General features: G+C 54.1%; 1 protein-coding gene across 3 annotated transcripts; it reads right to left on the bottom strand.

Moving 5' to 3' along the window:
- Window positions 1–1,252: 1,252 nt before the first annotated feature.
- CUNH19orf47 (chromosome unknown C19orf47 homolog) lies at window positions 1,253–15,142 on the bottom strand. 3 transcript variants are annotated; one of them, XM_030546730.1, is made up of 10 exons: window positions 15,040–15,142; window positions 13,743–13,817; window positions 12,380–12,467; window positions 11,155–11,269; window positions 10,020–10,101; window positions 9,269–9,403; window positions 7,045–7,200; window positions 5,807–5,877; window positions 4,201–4,605; window positions 1,253–3,562 (listed from the first exon to the last, which is right to left on the bottom strand). In XM_030546730.1, the coding sequence occupies exons 2-10, from the start codon at window positions 13,759–13,761 to the stop codon at window positions 3,545–3,547; spliced, it is 1,089 nt and encodes a 362-aa protein (XP_030402590.1). In that variant the 5' UTR covers window positions 13,762–13,817; window positions 15,040–15,142; the 3' UTR covers window positions 1,253–3,544. The 3 variants fall into 3 exon arrangements, with proteins under 3 accessions (XP_030402590.1, XP_030402588.1, XP_030402589.1); XM_030546728.1 differs by having other exon boundaries at window positions 1,253–4,605; XM_030546729.1 differs by having other exon boundaries at window positions 1,253–4,605; window positions 7,054–7,200.
- Between the last annotated feature and the right edge of the window lie 1,691 nt (window positions 15,143–16,833).

The following is a 16,833-nucleotide window of genomic DNA, read 5'->3' as shown; positions in this document are numbered from 1 at the left end:
GGGGGGAGAGCAGGGCCTAGCCCCCCAGCCAGTTGCCAGCAGAACCCCAGCATCTGGGGGGGGCAGGGCCCGGCCCCCCAGCCAGCTGCCAGCAGAAGCCTGGAGCCCAAGCCCCACCAGGCACTAGCCCCACGCCCTGACACACATCCACACTGCAGCAGGGTGAGCCCAGCAGACTGGTGCCGGCAGGTCTCATGGTGGTGTGCTAACAGTAACTGTGTGGATGTTGCCACTTGGGCTGTCAATCTCAGGGAGGTGGGAGCACGAGAGCCTAAGCTGCATCAGCCCCACTGCATGAGGTTGTGGGGAGGCTGACCCCCCGCCCCCCGCTGTGCAGACACCCAGAAAGAGAAGTTAGCACTGAAATCAGCCTAGGAGTTCCGTGTAGGAGTGTTTGCTACAGTGCAGTTGCAACAATTCTTGGGTAGCGTCCTACACACTTCACAGTGTATCTATTCCCTACAGCCCTTCCTCGCCCCAGGGCCGGGTGGAACACAGCAGTTGCTTACCAGCACTGGTCCCCTACCCCTTGGCACAGGAAGCAGAGAAGGCAGCATCCCCCGCAGGGAAGAGGGGGGCAGAACTCAGCAACATCCTCAGTAAAGAGCTCACAGAGTGAAAGCAGCACAGGGTGCGAAGGATGGAGCAACAGCTGTGAGGGCAGGTGGGTTAGACAGGTCACACCAGCTGCTCAGAAAGCTCCTTCTGGCTGGGGGATCTGGTGAAGAGCAGGACCAGGAAGACCAGCGTTAATTAAAACCCTCGGATTTTCTTTTGCCAGGTGATGGAGGAGAGACAAGTCTCACGCACGCTGTTGGCAACATTGTGGTAGTTTTGCCCCAGGGAGCACAGTCAATGGAAAAGCTGTTCAATAAAGCACAACCTCCCGACCCCCCGCATAACTGCTAGGGGTAAAACGTTGAGCATCCTGGGCAGGAGGGGGCGGGTTAGTCTCTAGGAACAAGAGCTGGACATCTCAACCTGGGCCTAGGACTCCGCTCCCTGCCCTCGCCCCCGGATTTGCCAGGACCCTTCCTTGGGCAGGTCACCGCTGCACTCTGGGTAGTAGTTTATCTGCGAGGGAGGGGAGTAACATCCACCGCTGTGCAGCCCTTTTCACACTGAGGCTCTGGAGGTGCTGAGTAGGTCGACAGTACTATCCCTATCTGCAGAGGGAATCTTGCTTTAAATGCAACCAGAGGGATTTCCGAGCAGCAGAGATCCATTAAAGCCCAAGGAGGGGTGAGAGAAGTATGGCTTTTTTTATGCTTTATTGCAACAGCACGTCAAATCCTTGAAGAATCACGGCACATGCCCTGAGTGCATTACACAAATCTCTACCACCTCCCGGCGGCCAACTGCACAACGTAGCCTGTGCGCAGATTTCATTCTCCTACTTAAAAGTGTTTTGCCTCGAACAGTCTAAAACCAGTGTAATGGACCCCTCCTTTCGAAAGCACGATGTAAACCCGCAGAAATGGGTTATGCCAACTTTCCTATTTTGTCTTGCGCGGGGGAGGGGGGGCAGACACACACCCAAACTTCCCTTTCTTGGATCCAATGACCCCATCCCCTCCCCTCAGAAACAGCCTGCAGCAGAGTCTCCCCCTCCTCTCTGTCCCCCAGCAGAACACTTGGGTTTTAACCTGGTATAAAGCCGACTGCACCGGCAAAGCGGGCGTCACAAGACAAGTCAGCGCTTCAGAACAAACAAAGGCCAATACAGGCAACCACTTAAAAACCGATTCTAAAATAGAGAAGCTAAAGGGATGCAGTAAACCCACAGCAAAAGGGACAGGATCTCCTGAGGAGGCGGCCTAAACCAGAGACATTAAACCTCTGGTTTGGCTTAATAAAGAACAGTAGATAAAGAAGGAAGAATTGTTGTTTGGATTAACAGTCAGTCCTTCAGGCCAGCGCCTCAGCTCAGCACCAACACACAGAGACCTGAAGCCGCCCGACGTGGCAAGCTAACACAGCCCTGGTTTTAGGGCACAGGTGGTCCACAGCGACCACCGCATTTAATCAATTGGTAAGGAGGCCAACGGCAGCCACTCATCTTTGCTCCGCTGCCACATCCCGCAGACGCTCCCAGCCAAGATGCTGGGGCCAGTCCACTCTCTTTAGCAAGATAACCCACTTAGCACGGACCTAGGGCTCCTTATCCGAATATCGTGCAGCACTCACCAGCAGAGAGTGGAGGAGTGCAGCTGCATGCCACGCTCCAGGTCTGTGGGCTGCACGTGACCACCTTAGTCTGGTGGTCCCGCAGGGATCCCTCTCGGCACACCGCCAAGCTTTGTCTGGGAACTGCTCACAGCTGCCCAGCCAGCCTGACAGGCATTAACCACCCTCCCCCCGTAAGTACTTGGGAGGAGCAATCCCTTTTCGTGAGGGAAAGGGGGGAGCACAAACAAAGCCCTCTGAACCAGCCAGCCCACAGCCTGACAGCCCCCGACTCCCTACGAAACAGGACAAGCTGCCCCTGCCGTATGCTATATTCTGCCCTAGAGCAGAGAGAGGAGCATGCTGTCCAGGACTCAGCCCTCAGCCTCTCTGCACAGGTGTCCCCCAGGAGTGACAGCACCAACTGCACCGATGGCTCTTTGATAGACACGTGTCCACTCGGAATGGGGCTTCGCACGGGGGCCACCACACAGCATGGGAGTGACCCTGGCTCCTGTCCCAGGCTGATAATGGGCTAGTCTCCCTACACAAAATAATGTACAAGAGTTCTGCCTTTTAGGAAGGGGAGCAAGGCCTGTTGCCTCCCCTGGGGGCAGAGAAGCTGAGAAGTAATCAAAGCCAAACATCTGCCTTTGTATTTCCACATGTGCAAAATTACTTCACTGCTGAATCTCTGTGCCACTCAAAACCAAACCTCTCAGCACGAGGAGGCTGAAATCCCATAAAGAGGGCAGTTATGCTGTCTCCTGGAAAGCAACGCCAGTATCTAGCCTCTGGGGACGAGGCCAATTGACTCTGAGCTGGGAAATCCGAAGAGAAAGCCGGCCCTGTGCAGAACTGTGCTACCTTTACATTTGAGGGCAACTGGCCACTGAAGTCTGAACAAAATATCTCCCCATCCCCCACAAACAAAATATTTCTTCTTGAACTGGCCAAACAAATCCAGGCCACGCATACTCTTAGCATGTTCCTGGCAGACTCTGGAGCTGCCCATGGACCTGTCTGAATCCATGCCGCACTCTCAGAGTGCAAGATCTGCACAGATCCGGGGGGAACCCCATGCCTGGAATACAAGCGTAATGCTGTACTGGCCGAGGCAGATGAAGTGATGCTAGCACAGGGACTAAGAAATGTTTGCATAAGAGCAGGTGTGAAGATGGAAGGAGAAGAGACATCTCCCGTGGGTCTCAGATTAATACTCTTGGACTGACAGCATTCAAACAGGCACCTGCACAGTGTCCTGGAGCCCTTACGTTTGGTTTTATAGGTTGCTAGGAAACCCTCTTAGACTCAAGAGTTCCAGCACAGTGTCCCCGCTCCGTATTATCTCTGTACGGAGACCTCGAGATGCTACTTCCTAGATACAGGCAAGAACCTGCAGAGGGAAAAAGATAGAAAAAAAGAATAGAAAAAAGCTTTCAGTGAACTTTAGCGCTGGTGAAAGGCGCTTGGCCGACAGCCTGGGAGAGGAAAACCCTCCATTAGCCAGAGCCCAGGCTGCTGCCGTGCTGCGGACCCACTGCGGGCAGGAGAGGCGTTGTCTCCATGACCCATTCTCGCCTGGTCTTCTCTGCTGGGGCCTCCAGGCAAGGGGGAGCACAACTCACACCAATTGCGATGGTTCTGTTTTGATGTAGGCAGCCACCCTGCAAGGATCCCAACTCATTTCACACAGCAGCTTGTGCCTTTTGAGTTTAATGGTAAGGAATGAGCCAGGAGCAGAGCAAACGCACACTCCACTCAAGCCAAGTTGGGTCTGGGCCAGGTGCCCCGATCCTGCCGAAGGAGACAGAGATGGGTCTCTGGGGATCCCCCACACAGAGTTTCATGCACATAAAGAGAGAGGTAACAACGCAGACAAAGGACCAAGTGGTTCGGGTACTAGCAGCTACAGAACCAAACCTTCCAGGCGCTGTTCACTGATCAGTTTGCCTTCTTGCCCAGTCTTTTAAAGACACTAACAGTCCCTGTATTGTCCATCTGAGCGCTATAGATTTCGCTGGTGCTGCTTACCTTAGCGCTACCCAAAGTCCTCTTTAGAGTGACCCTGAACTGTGGTGCAGCTTTGTTCTTCGTGCTGGTGATGCTGCTGTCCTGGGCCTCCGTGGGCAGGGAGGGCTTGCCCAGTCTCTGGATGATGCTGACTTTGGAAGTTGATTCCAGCTTCTTTTCCTTCACTGCCAGGCTGGAGCTCTTGTTGCCAAGTCGCCGAATGGTCGTCACAGCTGGTTTTGCCTCCGAGCTCGTGGCTTTTGCTTTGATGGTTACTCCTGGTTCGGCATGTTCCTTGTGTAAAGGCTTGGAGAGCTTCTTCAGGACCCCAGCATACTGCAGGACGGAGCAGTCGTCGTCACTCTCCGCGGCTTTGTCCTCCTCTGCCTCCAGTGCGTCCCCCAGTCGGCTGAAGACCCCTGTAGGCTGCAATGCATCACAGGCATTAGTAACACATGGCCAAAAGGAATAAAAATGGGGTGCCAGTGCGGCCTAGTGGACGGAGCACTGGACTGGGGCACAGGTTCTGTTCCCAGCTCTGCTACCTGCCTGCTGGGTGACCTGGGGCAAGTCCCCTTCCTGCGCTGTGCCTCAGTTTCCCCAGCTGGGGAACATATTATAGCCCTCTACTGTGATGTGCTCCAAGATGCACTGACAAAAAGTGCTAGATCAGAGCAAAGGATTATTCTTCTCCTAAAACAGAGCACACTGGGTAATATTCTTCCACTTCGTGTTCACTGGCGAGAGCCACACAATTCCAGCGGGTTAACAGTCACACAAGCACCTCGCTCTGACGTAGAGCACGAGATCAGTATCTAGCTCAGAGCAGAGATGGGGAAACCGAGGAACAGAGGGGCATGATTCGCCCCAGGTCACTCAGAGGTTGGTGGCAGAGCTGGGAACAGATCCCAGGATTCCCCAATCCCGGCCCAGCCCCACTCTCTGTTTCAGGTGTGTCTCAGGTTTTAGACAGGCATGAAGTGTCAACCATAGAGACCCAGGTCCTCCACCTCCAGAACAGGCAGAGAAGCATCAGGGCAAGTGCTTCCCCTCCCCTCCCCCCAACATGCACCCCATGGCTCAGAGGGGACCTATTTAACACCCTCTCTTGGTTAAGGCTGCCAACAGGGATGCAACGTATCGTGGTTATTTCTGTGACGCGAGCACTTGTCCACTAGGAACGGATCTCAGACCTGATTCTTTTCACCAAGGCCGCAAACAGCCCGGGAGCAGAGGGCTCATTCTCTTGGCTTTAAAGAACACCGGCTGTAGCAGAAGTGACCAATGACCCCTTCTCAGCCTTTCGACCGTGGCTGCGGATCCTGAATGACCATCTCAATGAACGTGGCTGTGAGAACAGGCACAGCAGCCATGGGCCCAGAGTGCTAACACCGAGCAGGATGAGAAGGCGCTCTGGGAGCCCCCGCAAACCGCATTTCAATCCTGCCTGTGCAAAGCACACATGCCTGCCTATGACACCAGGAGCCAGACTGTCCCACCCTCATGGTGAGCCATCCCGGGATTTCAATGGGACACAGAGCACGCAAGGGACTTCTGGCCAGGATGCAGGGCCCTCTCTCACAAGCTAGTCAGGTTCCACCGCTATGGAAACCCCCTTTCCTCTCACCTTATTCCCCGTGGTTGTGTCTGCCTTCATCTCAGCTCCCAGCCGGTCAAACACAGACGTCCTGGGCACACCTGGCAGCAGCCAAGACGAGAGAAGTGCTTTCAGGCTTCCACAAGAAGGAAACTGGGGAAGGTTTTACGAAAACCCCAAGGGGCATCCTGTGGGCTGTGAGCACGGTTCAGCAAGAAATGGTCACCTTGCCCTCCCCTGCCCCTTAGCAGCACATGCTGCAAGCCCTGCTGCAGATGGTACCCCCACTGACATCCGACGGAGAATATTCGACATGCCTCTCCCACTCTTCCTTCCAAAGGCTCACAAAGAGCTGCACAGCCCTCCGGACATGCAGCCACCTCTGGAGTGGAGCACAGCGGCCAGGGTACAACATGCTGCTTGACTCTGTGGGAAAGGAGCACTTGGCCAGGATTCTCTCAGAAACCAGCCAGGTGCTCTCGGGCTCTCTGCGCGACTCTCAACAGGACCTTGGCTTTCATGCCTCCCTTGAAAGTCCCACGTACATGAAGGCCTTGTCTAGTGCCCCCCTTTAACTGTACCAGCGCACCCCATCATGTGGACGCAGTGCCCATGGGGTTGTACCAGCATTACCACACTGTTAATGATATCACACCCGCTGGCACAAACCCATCTCTAGATCAGACCCAGCGTGTCAGCCTCACGGGGCTGGTTGGGTGCAGCTCGCCCCCCTTGCTAGTCCCACGTGCTCGCTGAGCGGGCGTGGAGAAGGAAGTACTGTTCATCTGCCATTGTAAAAGCGGGTCTTAAGCACCTGGTCTCTGCTAACCACCAGCAGCTACATTCACTGCAAGCCACCAGGGTGCAGGCAGTGCAGCTGTAGCCATGTCACTGCCATGATACTAGAGACCAGGGGGGTGAGAGAGAAGCACAGAGCCCTTCTTCGGGGCTGGGAAGGTACCCAGAGCGGCACAGCTAACCACAGGGTGGAACAGCTTGGTTAGCATAAGTTGCTAGCACAGATCGTAAGACTGAATGTGCTAAACACTGTTCCACCCTGCACTTTGCTGGGACGCTGAGAGTTCCTTTCCCGGACAGATGGAGGGCTCTGTGCGGCTCGAAAGCTGCTCTCTCTCACCAGCAGAAGTTGGTTCAATAAAAGGTACGGCCTCCTCCACCTGATCTCTCTTGACGCGGGGTTCTCATCAGTGTGCCAGCTGGCTCTGGGGAAGACAGACAGACAATTTGCCAAGGGGCTAAGAACATACCAGGGGTACCTTTTGCTGCCTGCTGTTCCAGGATTTTCTTAGTCCTGGGCGTGGTACCTTTTGGCATGTTGATGATGTACTTCCCTTCCATCTCCGCTGTAACTCGCCGTCGTTTCACCGGGCTCACCAGGCTCTCGTCCGCTGGATCGCATAACGCTGGGGAAAAGCCGAAGGGGAGAAGAGATCAGACTCTGGTAACTCCAGCTTTACCCCTCAGCTCCCACGCTCTAGGGATCCCACTGGATAAAGCATTTTCCTTCCAGAGGCTCGGTGGCAGAGGAGTCAATATTTAGGGATGGATTAAGGTACGGCAGCCCAACAGTCACTGTGTGTCCTAGAGCTGCTGTGATGCACTCTCTTCTCTCCAGGAAGCCTGCAGAGGAGGCAGCTGCTTGGCCTCAGGGACTGGCAGATCCACTGCAGATGAACAGATCGGGGAAAGGGACCAATCAAAGCCCACTCTGGATACTGCAAACCATGCTGGACTTGGGTCCTTTCTTTAGCCGTAGAGTCACTGGTGACCACGCTGCACTGCTCAGGAGTGGATCTGGTAGAACTAACTGAAGTCTCCACAAGGAGACCTCACTCCAGAGCTCCCCCTCTACGGCTTAATCTGCAGAATCAGGGCAGGGCTGCAGGCTGCTCCAGGTGTGCCAGTTCAGCTATCTGTGCGGAACTGGAGCTCGGTCGTTTGCTCCGTTCCAGCTGGTCTCCCCAAGAACTAGTCTGAGCTCCCTCGTCCATCCAAAGAGCTTTGGGGAGATCAATACATGGCCCAGAAGGTTCCCTGGTCACCACTCCTGCCCAGAGGCCTTTACGCAGCGATTTAAGAACACGTTGGGTTTAGTTCTGTGGCCCTGTTTTTCTCCCATATTCCTTTCTTACAGGACCCAGCTAATACAAAACCAGGTCACTAAGTACATTCCAGTGCTGGACTTCGGATCAGAACAACTAGCAAGAATCCTCCCCCTCCCCCACGTCGCCGTGCAGTGCAGCTCCCCTGTGACCCAGCTATAGCATTAGCAGGCCTGCCAGCCGTGGGACTGACATCCTCTGTCCAACCAGGTACCATACGGGGGCAGCCCTGGAGGGAGCCCCCCCTCCCCAGCCGGCTCGCTCTGTGCTGACCATGCAGTCCTTGGCTTCTCTGCCAGGAATACTGACAACCACCTGCTGTTAGTGCTGGGGGTGGATTTCAGTGAGGGGAATATCTGTCCTCTAGGCCCTGGACTGAGACCCCCTTTGACGGATTTGGAGTTGCCTGTGACAATCTATGAATTTTATATGCTCCATACGTTTGTCTGAGTATTGCAAAGATGTTTACTGTTATGCACACACTGCACTAATTCAGTAACCGAGGGGGCAGGAAAACAGACAACAGCCCAAATACGAGCCCCATAGCAAACACCCCTGACAATTAACTGTGATATGCTGCTACCCTGCCAAGCCCAGCTTTCCCAGGACTGCGACACCCAACTCAAAAGCCTGAGGTGGATTTAAAGAAACAAACTCCCTGGAGGGGAGACAGTTAACGGGGAGAAACTGCCCCTCGACTTCCCGAGGCTGAGGCTGACGAGGAAGCTGAGTCTGCTAGGATCTCTGCCAAGGGAAGACGAGCCTCTAGCCAGGTCAGTTTTTTGCTGTTTTAAGCTCTATTCTCTTGTGAGGCTGGGTTCCCTCTCCTGAGATCAAACAATGCTCAGTGCTGGTCACAAGCCCCCCGAGGAACAGGCCTGCGGCTACTGAGGTCAGTAGCACCTACTGGGCAGAAGCACAGTGCCGCAGCCTCGTATCCCAGCCTGAGAGTGGGAGTCTCTTGAGGGAGTAGGTGCCCTTGGAAGAGACTACAAGAGGGGACAGAAATCCCCCAAACCATGACACCCACCAACAGCCACTAGATGGCAGCACCTCTAGGCTAGACTGGCTCTGAACTGGCGACCTGGAAGTGGGAGGTTGTGGATATAATGGCAATCTTGAGATTCCCCCCTCCAGTCATTTAGAGCAGTAATTTACATTTACACAGCACCTTAGAGCTCCATATCACAAAATGAAATCAGTAATCACACAACTAGACAGAAATCACCTTGTGCACCACAGAAACCCAACCAGCTCTGGGGTGGAACACAGCAGCTGGTAAGTAGCTCACAGCAACAGCACATAACATTTTAGAATAATGAGGGAAAAAAGAGCTCCCAATGCTGCATTTCACAGGTTTCCCTCATACCTGCTTTTGCCTTCTTCACAGCCGTTTTGTTGGACACAGTAACAGAGATTTTGGACGTACTGGTGTCAGGTCTTCGGACAGGGGTGGCAGGTGGCGAATCTCGGCTTAAGCTGTTAGCGATCATACGGGTGGCGGCTGGAAGGCAAGAATAGCTGGTGACGAAGCAGAATCAGGCACCAGTGACCTATTTCCAGCGTACAAGATGGAGCAGGGCTCCTGTTCTGCTTCCTAGCTCCCCAAACCCCAGGGGCTTGCTCAGGCTGAGAAGGGGCTAGCCCTGCCCCGTTAAACAATGGAGTGGAGCAGAGGACGATGGGTATTACAACTGCGGCCTACACCCCAGTAACGCAGGACAGCCAGCAATGAGGTCATTTGCCACGCAATTCTAGTACCATATTCATAAAGACAAGAGACTGCGTCTTGGGAGTTGTCAAAGAGGAGCCCAGACAATGGCACCTCCTTTGAATACAGAAGAGCAGCCCAGAGGCAACATCAGGCCTAGTGGGAATCACCAGCTAGCCAGACTCAAGCGAGCACATCTACTGCTGGGGCCTGTGGTCCCCATGGGCTACACATCAGTACTGGAGTTGCAGACAGCTGCCAGGTGCTCCAGCGTATGTCGATTAGGTGTGACGCTCCGTTTCGGAGGAGACGGAGGCTAAGCTCAGGTGTTCCGGAGCGGAAATGGGGAAGAGACCTGATTTACAGAGAGGGCCGAAGCTCAGGGTCGGTCCCACGGGCCCATACTTACCGCTAGTGGCGTTCCTGCGGAGCTCTGACTGCATACTGGGCTGGTTGGAGGACACCGATTCAGTAGCGGCCTTGCACATCTCCTAAAAGAGACCAAGGCAATTTCTCGTCAGACAGGCTTTCAGGTCAGCGTTGCTCTCACTGATAGCGTGGCGGCAAAGTCCCAACGCGACATGAAGGCTCCATTCAAGCACAGTGAACACCCGAATGGTTCTCGGACTCCCCTTGGGACAGTTCTTAGGGCTGAAGCAGCATGGAGACCCGGCTACCTCAGATGGAGGGGACGGCTCCAAATAGCCAATACAGCGTAAGAGCTGCTTTCTGCCCAGAGATTTGGCATAGGCATGAACTAATGTCTAGCACTTTCAAGTCTTCCCCTCACCTCTCATGAGTTCAGCATTCACTGAGGAATGAGCAGTGTCTAGCACTCAGAGAAAGGGGCCGGAGTCAGAACTCCTGGGTTCTATTCCAAACTCTGCCAGTAACTTGCTATGCGACTGCAGCTGGGTAGCCTCACGTTGCTGCCTCGCTTTACCTCATAGACAAAAGGGGGGCATAGGCTCCCCTCCTACGCTGCCAGACTGTCGTTCAGCCTGGCCGTGTGGGTTCAGAGCCGGTGGAGAGCTTTACACAGAAGGTGTTACGGGAATGCGTTAGGACACTAGGAAAGGTTTCATGGGCTGCCACATCTTTGAAATTCATAGCTATTAAGGCCAGAACGGACCACTGTCATCCAGTCTGGCCTCCTGCACTACACAGGCCAGAGGGTTTCCCCCAGTGAGTCCTGGATTTACCTCGGAAGTTGGCAACTGAAAGAAAGAAGAATCCAGCCTTGAGCTGAAGTCCCCAAATCCTGGAGAATCCACCATGCCCTTTGGAAAGCTGTCCCAATGGTTAATTACCCTCACTTTCCAATGTGAGCCTGGCTCCTGGGGAAATCCAGAGGCATTCCCAAAGGGCAGAAGTCACTAAAGTTTAGAATATGTGATTCATAGAATATTTTACATCCTGTGGTTCACAGGCCTGGCACGGAGCTCAGGTTGTCCACACAGAAATAGCCTATTTGAGCTCACACTGACAAGGAAGCATGTCCCTGCCGTGATCAGTGCAAAGCAACACACCGACAGACAGATTACCTGTCTGTAAACAACTTTAGCGTGCTTGAGGATAGCGATAATATCCCCCACCACCGTGATCCCTAGCTCATTCATGATCTCCTTGTTCAGGTCCAGCAGCATGTTCTTCTGGATTCTGTAGAGAACAAAGCATGGAGCAAAGACTTCATCAATGGGTAGCGACTTTCCATGGCCTACACTGGAAGATCTCAACGCATTTACAAGTTAACTGACCCTCAGGAACCCCATACAAGATAAGTGAAGTATGAAAAGCTCATATCCCAGCTCGGTGATGGAGGGCAGCAGCTGGTAACAGAATGCAGCAAGGCTTCACAGTGCTGGAAGTGGAAGAGAATCAGGTGTCCGATTAATAGTTAATGTAACCAATTAAGCAGACTGGAATTTGGCCAGGACACCAGGGCTAATTCCCTTTCTTTCTCCTGCAAAATATATCATGGGATCTTCATGCCCACAAGTGCTGGGAAGCTCAGGGTCAGATGTGACAGAAGTCTCATGTGTCACCCCTGCTGGGTGATCAAGGAGCGCTGCTGACAGGCTGGAGTGAAGAGCTACGTCCATTCCTCCCAGCAAAAGCCAACTGGTGCAATGTGAGCTGTACCCTCCCTGGGGATGCAGGTGAGGGGCCCGGGACTCTGCACAGAACTATGGGGACTAGAACGGCTAGGAGCAAGGTTCCAAGGCCAGACGGGACCATTGAACACTAGTCTGACCACCTATAGAGCACAGGCCAGAGACCTGCCCCACATTAATTCCTAGAGCAGAGCTTTTAGAAAAACATCCAGTCCTGATTTAAACTGGCAGTGATGGAGAATCCCTCATATCCCCATAAGAAGTTCCAATGGGCAATTATTCTCCAACAATTAATTACCCAAGAGACTCTTTAGTGGCAATCTTGTTCCTCCCACCCAGAAAGGAAGTCCCTGAGACAATTAATACTTAACACACACAGGGCAATTTACACCTGAAAGGTATTTTAAAAGCAGCCTGTCTTCTCACCAGCACCTCTGTAAAGAGGGGAACTAAGGCAGGGGGCCAGGAAGTGAGTTGTTCACAAGCACAGAGGGCATCCCATGTTTAGAATATACCCCCCTCCTTTCGGGTATTCTAATGAAGACGTAAGTCTGTAACTGAGACTGCGAAGCGTTTTTAGTTCCGTACGTTTGTGCCTAGTATTTTTTTTTTCAAGTGATGGAAAATTGTTGCCCGTGTCTCACAGCAGCCTCACCTGTTATCCACAAACATAACTGCATAGTTGACAGCAGGGCCTGGAGGAATCCCAGCTTCCTTAAAAAACTGAATCCACTCGGATGTAGCTGAATGATGCAAGACACAAAACAGAATGTGATTAAACTACCAGCAGTCTGCTGTGATGCCCTCTAACCAGGCAGAGATGCGACAGGAGCTGCATGCCCTGGAGTCGTCATCCTGCCAGCCAATACATGCAATGGCAGTGACAACTGCTTGAGACATGGAGAGAGAGAGAGAGGAAAAACAGAAATCATAAATCCCCATAACGCGATCGCCGGGGGACGATCATGAAAACGCTGCCTATCATGCTGGCCAACATGGGCTCATCGCTGCCTGGTGCTCCCTGGCCGGCTGCCCTCTCGTCTGACACTTGCACTGTTTACTCATTGGGGCAGGTACCTTCGCTTTGCTGTGGCCGTACAGTGCCTACCACAATCTGCTGCATGGCCGGTCACTTCGATGCATCCCTTGGGCTCCTGGCAAGTTGCTACCCTGGCCCTCAGGCAAAACTTTGAGTCCCCCAGTGCTGCTTGGAGAGTCCTGAGACACCCACACAGCAGCAGAGTCAATCAGTAGCAAGCAGATGCCTTCCTTCCCTCCCTTTAGTCAGTTTCAACTAGCTTCAACATTATTCTTTCATGAAGATGTTGGTGTTACTTCTCCGGGGGGAGGAAAAGAATCAGTGGTTGGTTAAATTTTTACCAGCCACAAATTATCCCATAGCAGTTACTGAAAATGATTCACGGCAGCTTCCTTATCCATCAAATTCATAGTCATTTGGAAACACAGAGAGGAGAGAGACACCTAAATTAAAGCGGCATATCATCGCCAGCCGGTACATTCCAGCGGAAAGCCTGGAATATATTCTAAGATCAGACTTCATGAAGTAAATTGAGAATGCAACAAAATTCAGAATTAAAGTAGGAACTCTTCATAAGCCACCCTAGAGGTTATCAGAACTGCAGAGGACTCTAAATAACAGCAGGACATCATCCTCTAAGTGCTGCAACCGGCAGCAGAGTCATAGGCTTTAGCTCTGGATTTCCTGGCCTTGGGAGCTTTCAGTCATGATCACAATGTCACTTCTGTATCTCTCCTGCGGTTCAGGGCACAGATCCCTGCACCACATGCTAAGCATTCACAGCTGCTGTCACACATCAGCCTGGCTGCTCACGCACCAGCCACGGAATTCCTCTGCCATTTGAATATGCCACAAAACTTACCGATAAAATCTGCTCTTCTGAGCGCCTTTACGCCAGGGCTATTGTCTTCCCGAAACGTCCGTTTACACAAGAAGGGGGATACCTTCCAAAATCAAAATATCATCATTTCAGACTTACCCATTGTAACTGACACCATTGTGGGAAATCCAGAAAGACCCCCAGTGGGGCCTGGCTCTCACGGTGCTGAAAAGCCTGCAATGAAACAACATCTCATTACAGCAACTGCACTTCATGGATGACGCAGGCAGAATTCCAGTGCTGGCATTCATGGAACAAGAATAGCCCGTTACCCACTCCCAGCCCAGGAGTTTAAAGCACAACAACCCCGGTCTGGTTCTACAATGACGGCTCTTATGACGCAAAGGGATTTTCGACTAGACCACATTAGGCTCCTGTCCTTTGCCCAGGGCTACAAATACTTCAGTGCTTCTTAAAGAGGCAACTGCAGAGGGCAGACACAGCGCCTGGAGAGCATGCAGATGCAAATGGTGACAATGCTAGTCAGCTTTCTGCAGATCCTGTCGTTGGCTCATCACTTACGGGCATTTTTAGAATCATGATCTGGTTGCTAAGGTTTCCTTCTCTCCTGCAGCTGGTTTCCCCCTCGAGGTCATGGTTCTCGGTCATTATCCCACCAGGGTCTTGTTATCATGAAAGCCTGCTTGGGACCAGCGCTGCCAGGGGCTTCAGACAGGTGCCTGCTGCTCTGGAACAGCACAGGATGACTTGAGCAGGTGCTTGGGGAGCACGCTCGCTCACCTGGCTGGGACTGAAGAACTATTTCCCTCTTAGAGAAGGGGACAGCAATTGCCGTGCCTGGGCCAGCGAAGGACAGTTACAAAATGGCTGGGCTGCGGCCCCAGGAATCAATAACTAGAATCCGCCCACAGAGCTTCCTGAGGCTGGAATCCTAGGCCTGGAAGGGGCCTAGGGAGCTCAAGGCAGGAGGGCTCGAGTTCAGCAATCCCTGCTGCCGGGGCCCACCAGGATTCCAGCTTGGCCAGCAACACCTGTTGGTGTGGTGGGGCCAGTGCCCGGGTTCAACCCTCTGTACTAGGGACACAAACTGCTCAGTCTAACACAGTAGAGCCGGATCCCACGCTCTGTGCCCCACAACTCTCCTCAAATCCCCAGGAATTTCTCCCCTAAAATCCTCAGTGGCCATCTCCCCTTCCACGTGCCGAGTGAGTTCATCCCCGACAGTCCCCCCAGACACCCCACAGTCCCAGTATCTGCCCCCCAAACTCCCCCTCAGACATCAGCTCCCCCATAGAGCCCCGTCCCCACGGCCCCCGCCCCCAAAACTCCCCCTCCCCATAGAGCCCCGTCCCCACGGGCCCCGCCCCCCAAACTCCCCCTCCCCATAGAGCCCCATCCCCACGGGCCCCGCCCCATAGAGCCCCCGCCCCCTCACCGCTGCGCTCCCCAGGCCGGCCCGGCCCGGCCCCTCCGCCTCTCCCCGGGGCCAGGCCCAGCCGGAAGCAGCGACCAGCGAGAACAGGAAGCGGCCTCCCCTTCCGGCCCGCGCAGAACCGCTCTAGGCGGCCGGGAAACCATAGAGAGCGGGGCAGCCTCGGCACCTCCCTCCTCCCGCCCCGCGCCTGCGCGGACTGAGCCCGCTCCCTGGGTTCTCCCTGCTCTGGGAGGGGCGTGGGGTCTAGTGGTTAGAGCGAGGGGGTGGGGCTGGGAGCCAGGACTCCTGGGTTCTCTCCTCGGCTCTGGGAGGGGAGTGGTGTCTAGTGGTTAGAGCGAGGGGGTGGGGCTGGGAGCCAGGACTCCTGGGTTCTCTCCTCGGCTCTGGGAGGGGAGTGGGGACTAGTGGTTAGAGCGAGGGGGTGGGGCTGGGAGCCAGGACTCCTGGGTTCTCTCCCCAGCTCTGGGAGGGGATTGGGGTCTACTGGTAAGAGCAGGGGGGACTTGGAGTCAGGACTCCTGGGAGGGGAGGGGGTTTCATGAGGTCCCTGGGCGATGCTCTGGAACTGCTCCCCACCAAGCCAGTCAGGACTTTGGGGAGCCTCCTCTCCCTTGGAGCAGACTTGTTCAGGGCAAGACGCTCACATGGCTTCACCTCCTGGGTCTCTCCTTGCCCTGTCCCAGATCTCTCCATAAGAGGGAGCAACCGCACAAGAAAACACCTGCAAGCCAGGCTACAGAGCTCCGTAGGGCGGCCCGGGAATCACAGGAGAAGGGCAGATTAGGAAACTGTAATGGTCCCATCCCGTCCGGCTTCAAATCTGTGACCGTGCAGTTCACACGTAGCCGGGGACTCTGTTGGCCACAATGGAACCATATTGTTTGATCCCAGCTGAGGACCTGGCCTCTGACCTGTGAGGAAAGTTGGGGATACAGAAATCCTCCCTACTTCTGTCTGATAGGATGGCCCTGGCTGGGTCTGTTCACCTCAAGGGTGCTGGTTTGAATGCAAACTGTAAATTATTCCTGCTGTGCAGCTCACTTCAGTTCCCATGTCATGCCTGGATACCACAAGCTTGCAGGGGCTGGGGTTCCCCCATGGTTCATCCAGCCCTCACCCGCTCTGCTCAGGGGGCTCTGGTGGGGAGGCAGGGTTTGTGAAGGCATGTAACATGCACACATGGGGGGTGGGAGTGCCATGTGATGGGTGGGGCTGGGAAAAGAGAGGCCAGTTTCAAGGGAGACCTGGCTACGTTGGTGTGACACCCAAGGGCCCAGGAAGGACTGCAAGCTGGGCCATGTGGCTACCAGACACACACAGGCACTGGCCTTTGTGCACTTATCAAAGATCTCTCTCCAACAACCTGGCTTGCTACAGGTGTATCCAGGAGCTGCTGGTTCAAATCCTGACTCACCAGGTGTTGCCTAGTCCCCAGTGCTAACATCACTGCTCAGTCCAAACCCAGAGCGGATTTGGGTGAGTGCTTCCTGAGCTAGTACTAACCCTCAGATGCTGAAATTATGAAGCAAGCCCAGTCATCACTTCAGTTGGGTCAAACAGCACAGAGCAGGTGGGACCGGCTGCGTGTTCCTGCCTGGGAGACAGGGCCTACGTGCTGAGGCCATGATCCCCACTAGAGACCCCTACATGCTAATAAGAATGGCAAAGAGCTCGCTCTGTCCGTTTGGGTCGGGGGCCAGCCGACCCATCCAGAGAGGCAGTTCTCTCAGGTCCTGGCCACAACGTAACAGAGCTCCATCCAGCACCCTCCCATCGGCCCATGACACCAGCCTC

Source organism: Gopherus evgoodei, unplaced genomic scaffold (genome assembly GCF_007399415.2).
Source record: "Gopherus evgoodei ecotype Sinaloan lineage unplaced genomic scaffold, rGopEvg1_v1.p scaffold_48_arrow_ctg1, whole genome shotgun sequence".
Classification (NCBI taxonomy): domain Eukaryota; kingdom Metazoa; phylum Chordata; order Testudines; family Testudinidae; genus Gopherus; species Gopherus evgoodei.
The sequence above is the reverse complement of the archived record's forward strand: the minus strand, read 5'-3'. Positions and strand labels throughout refer to the sequence as shown.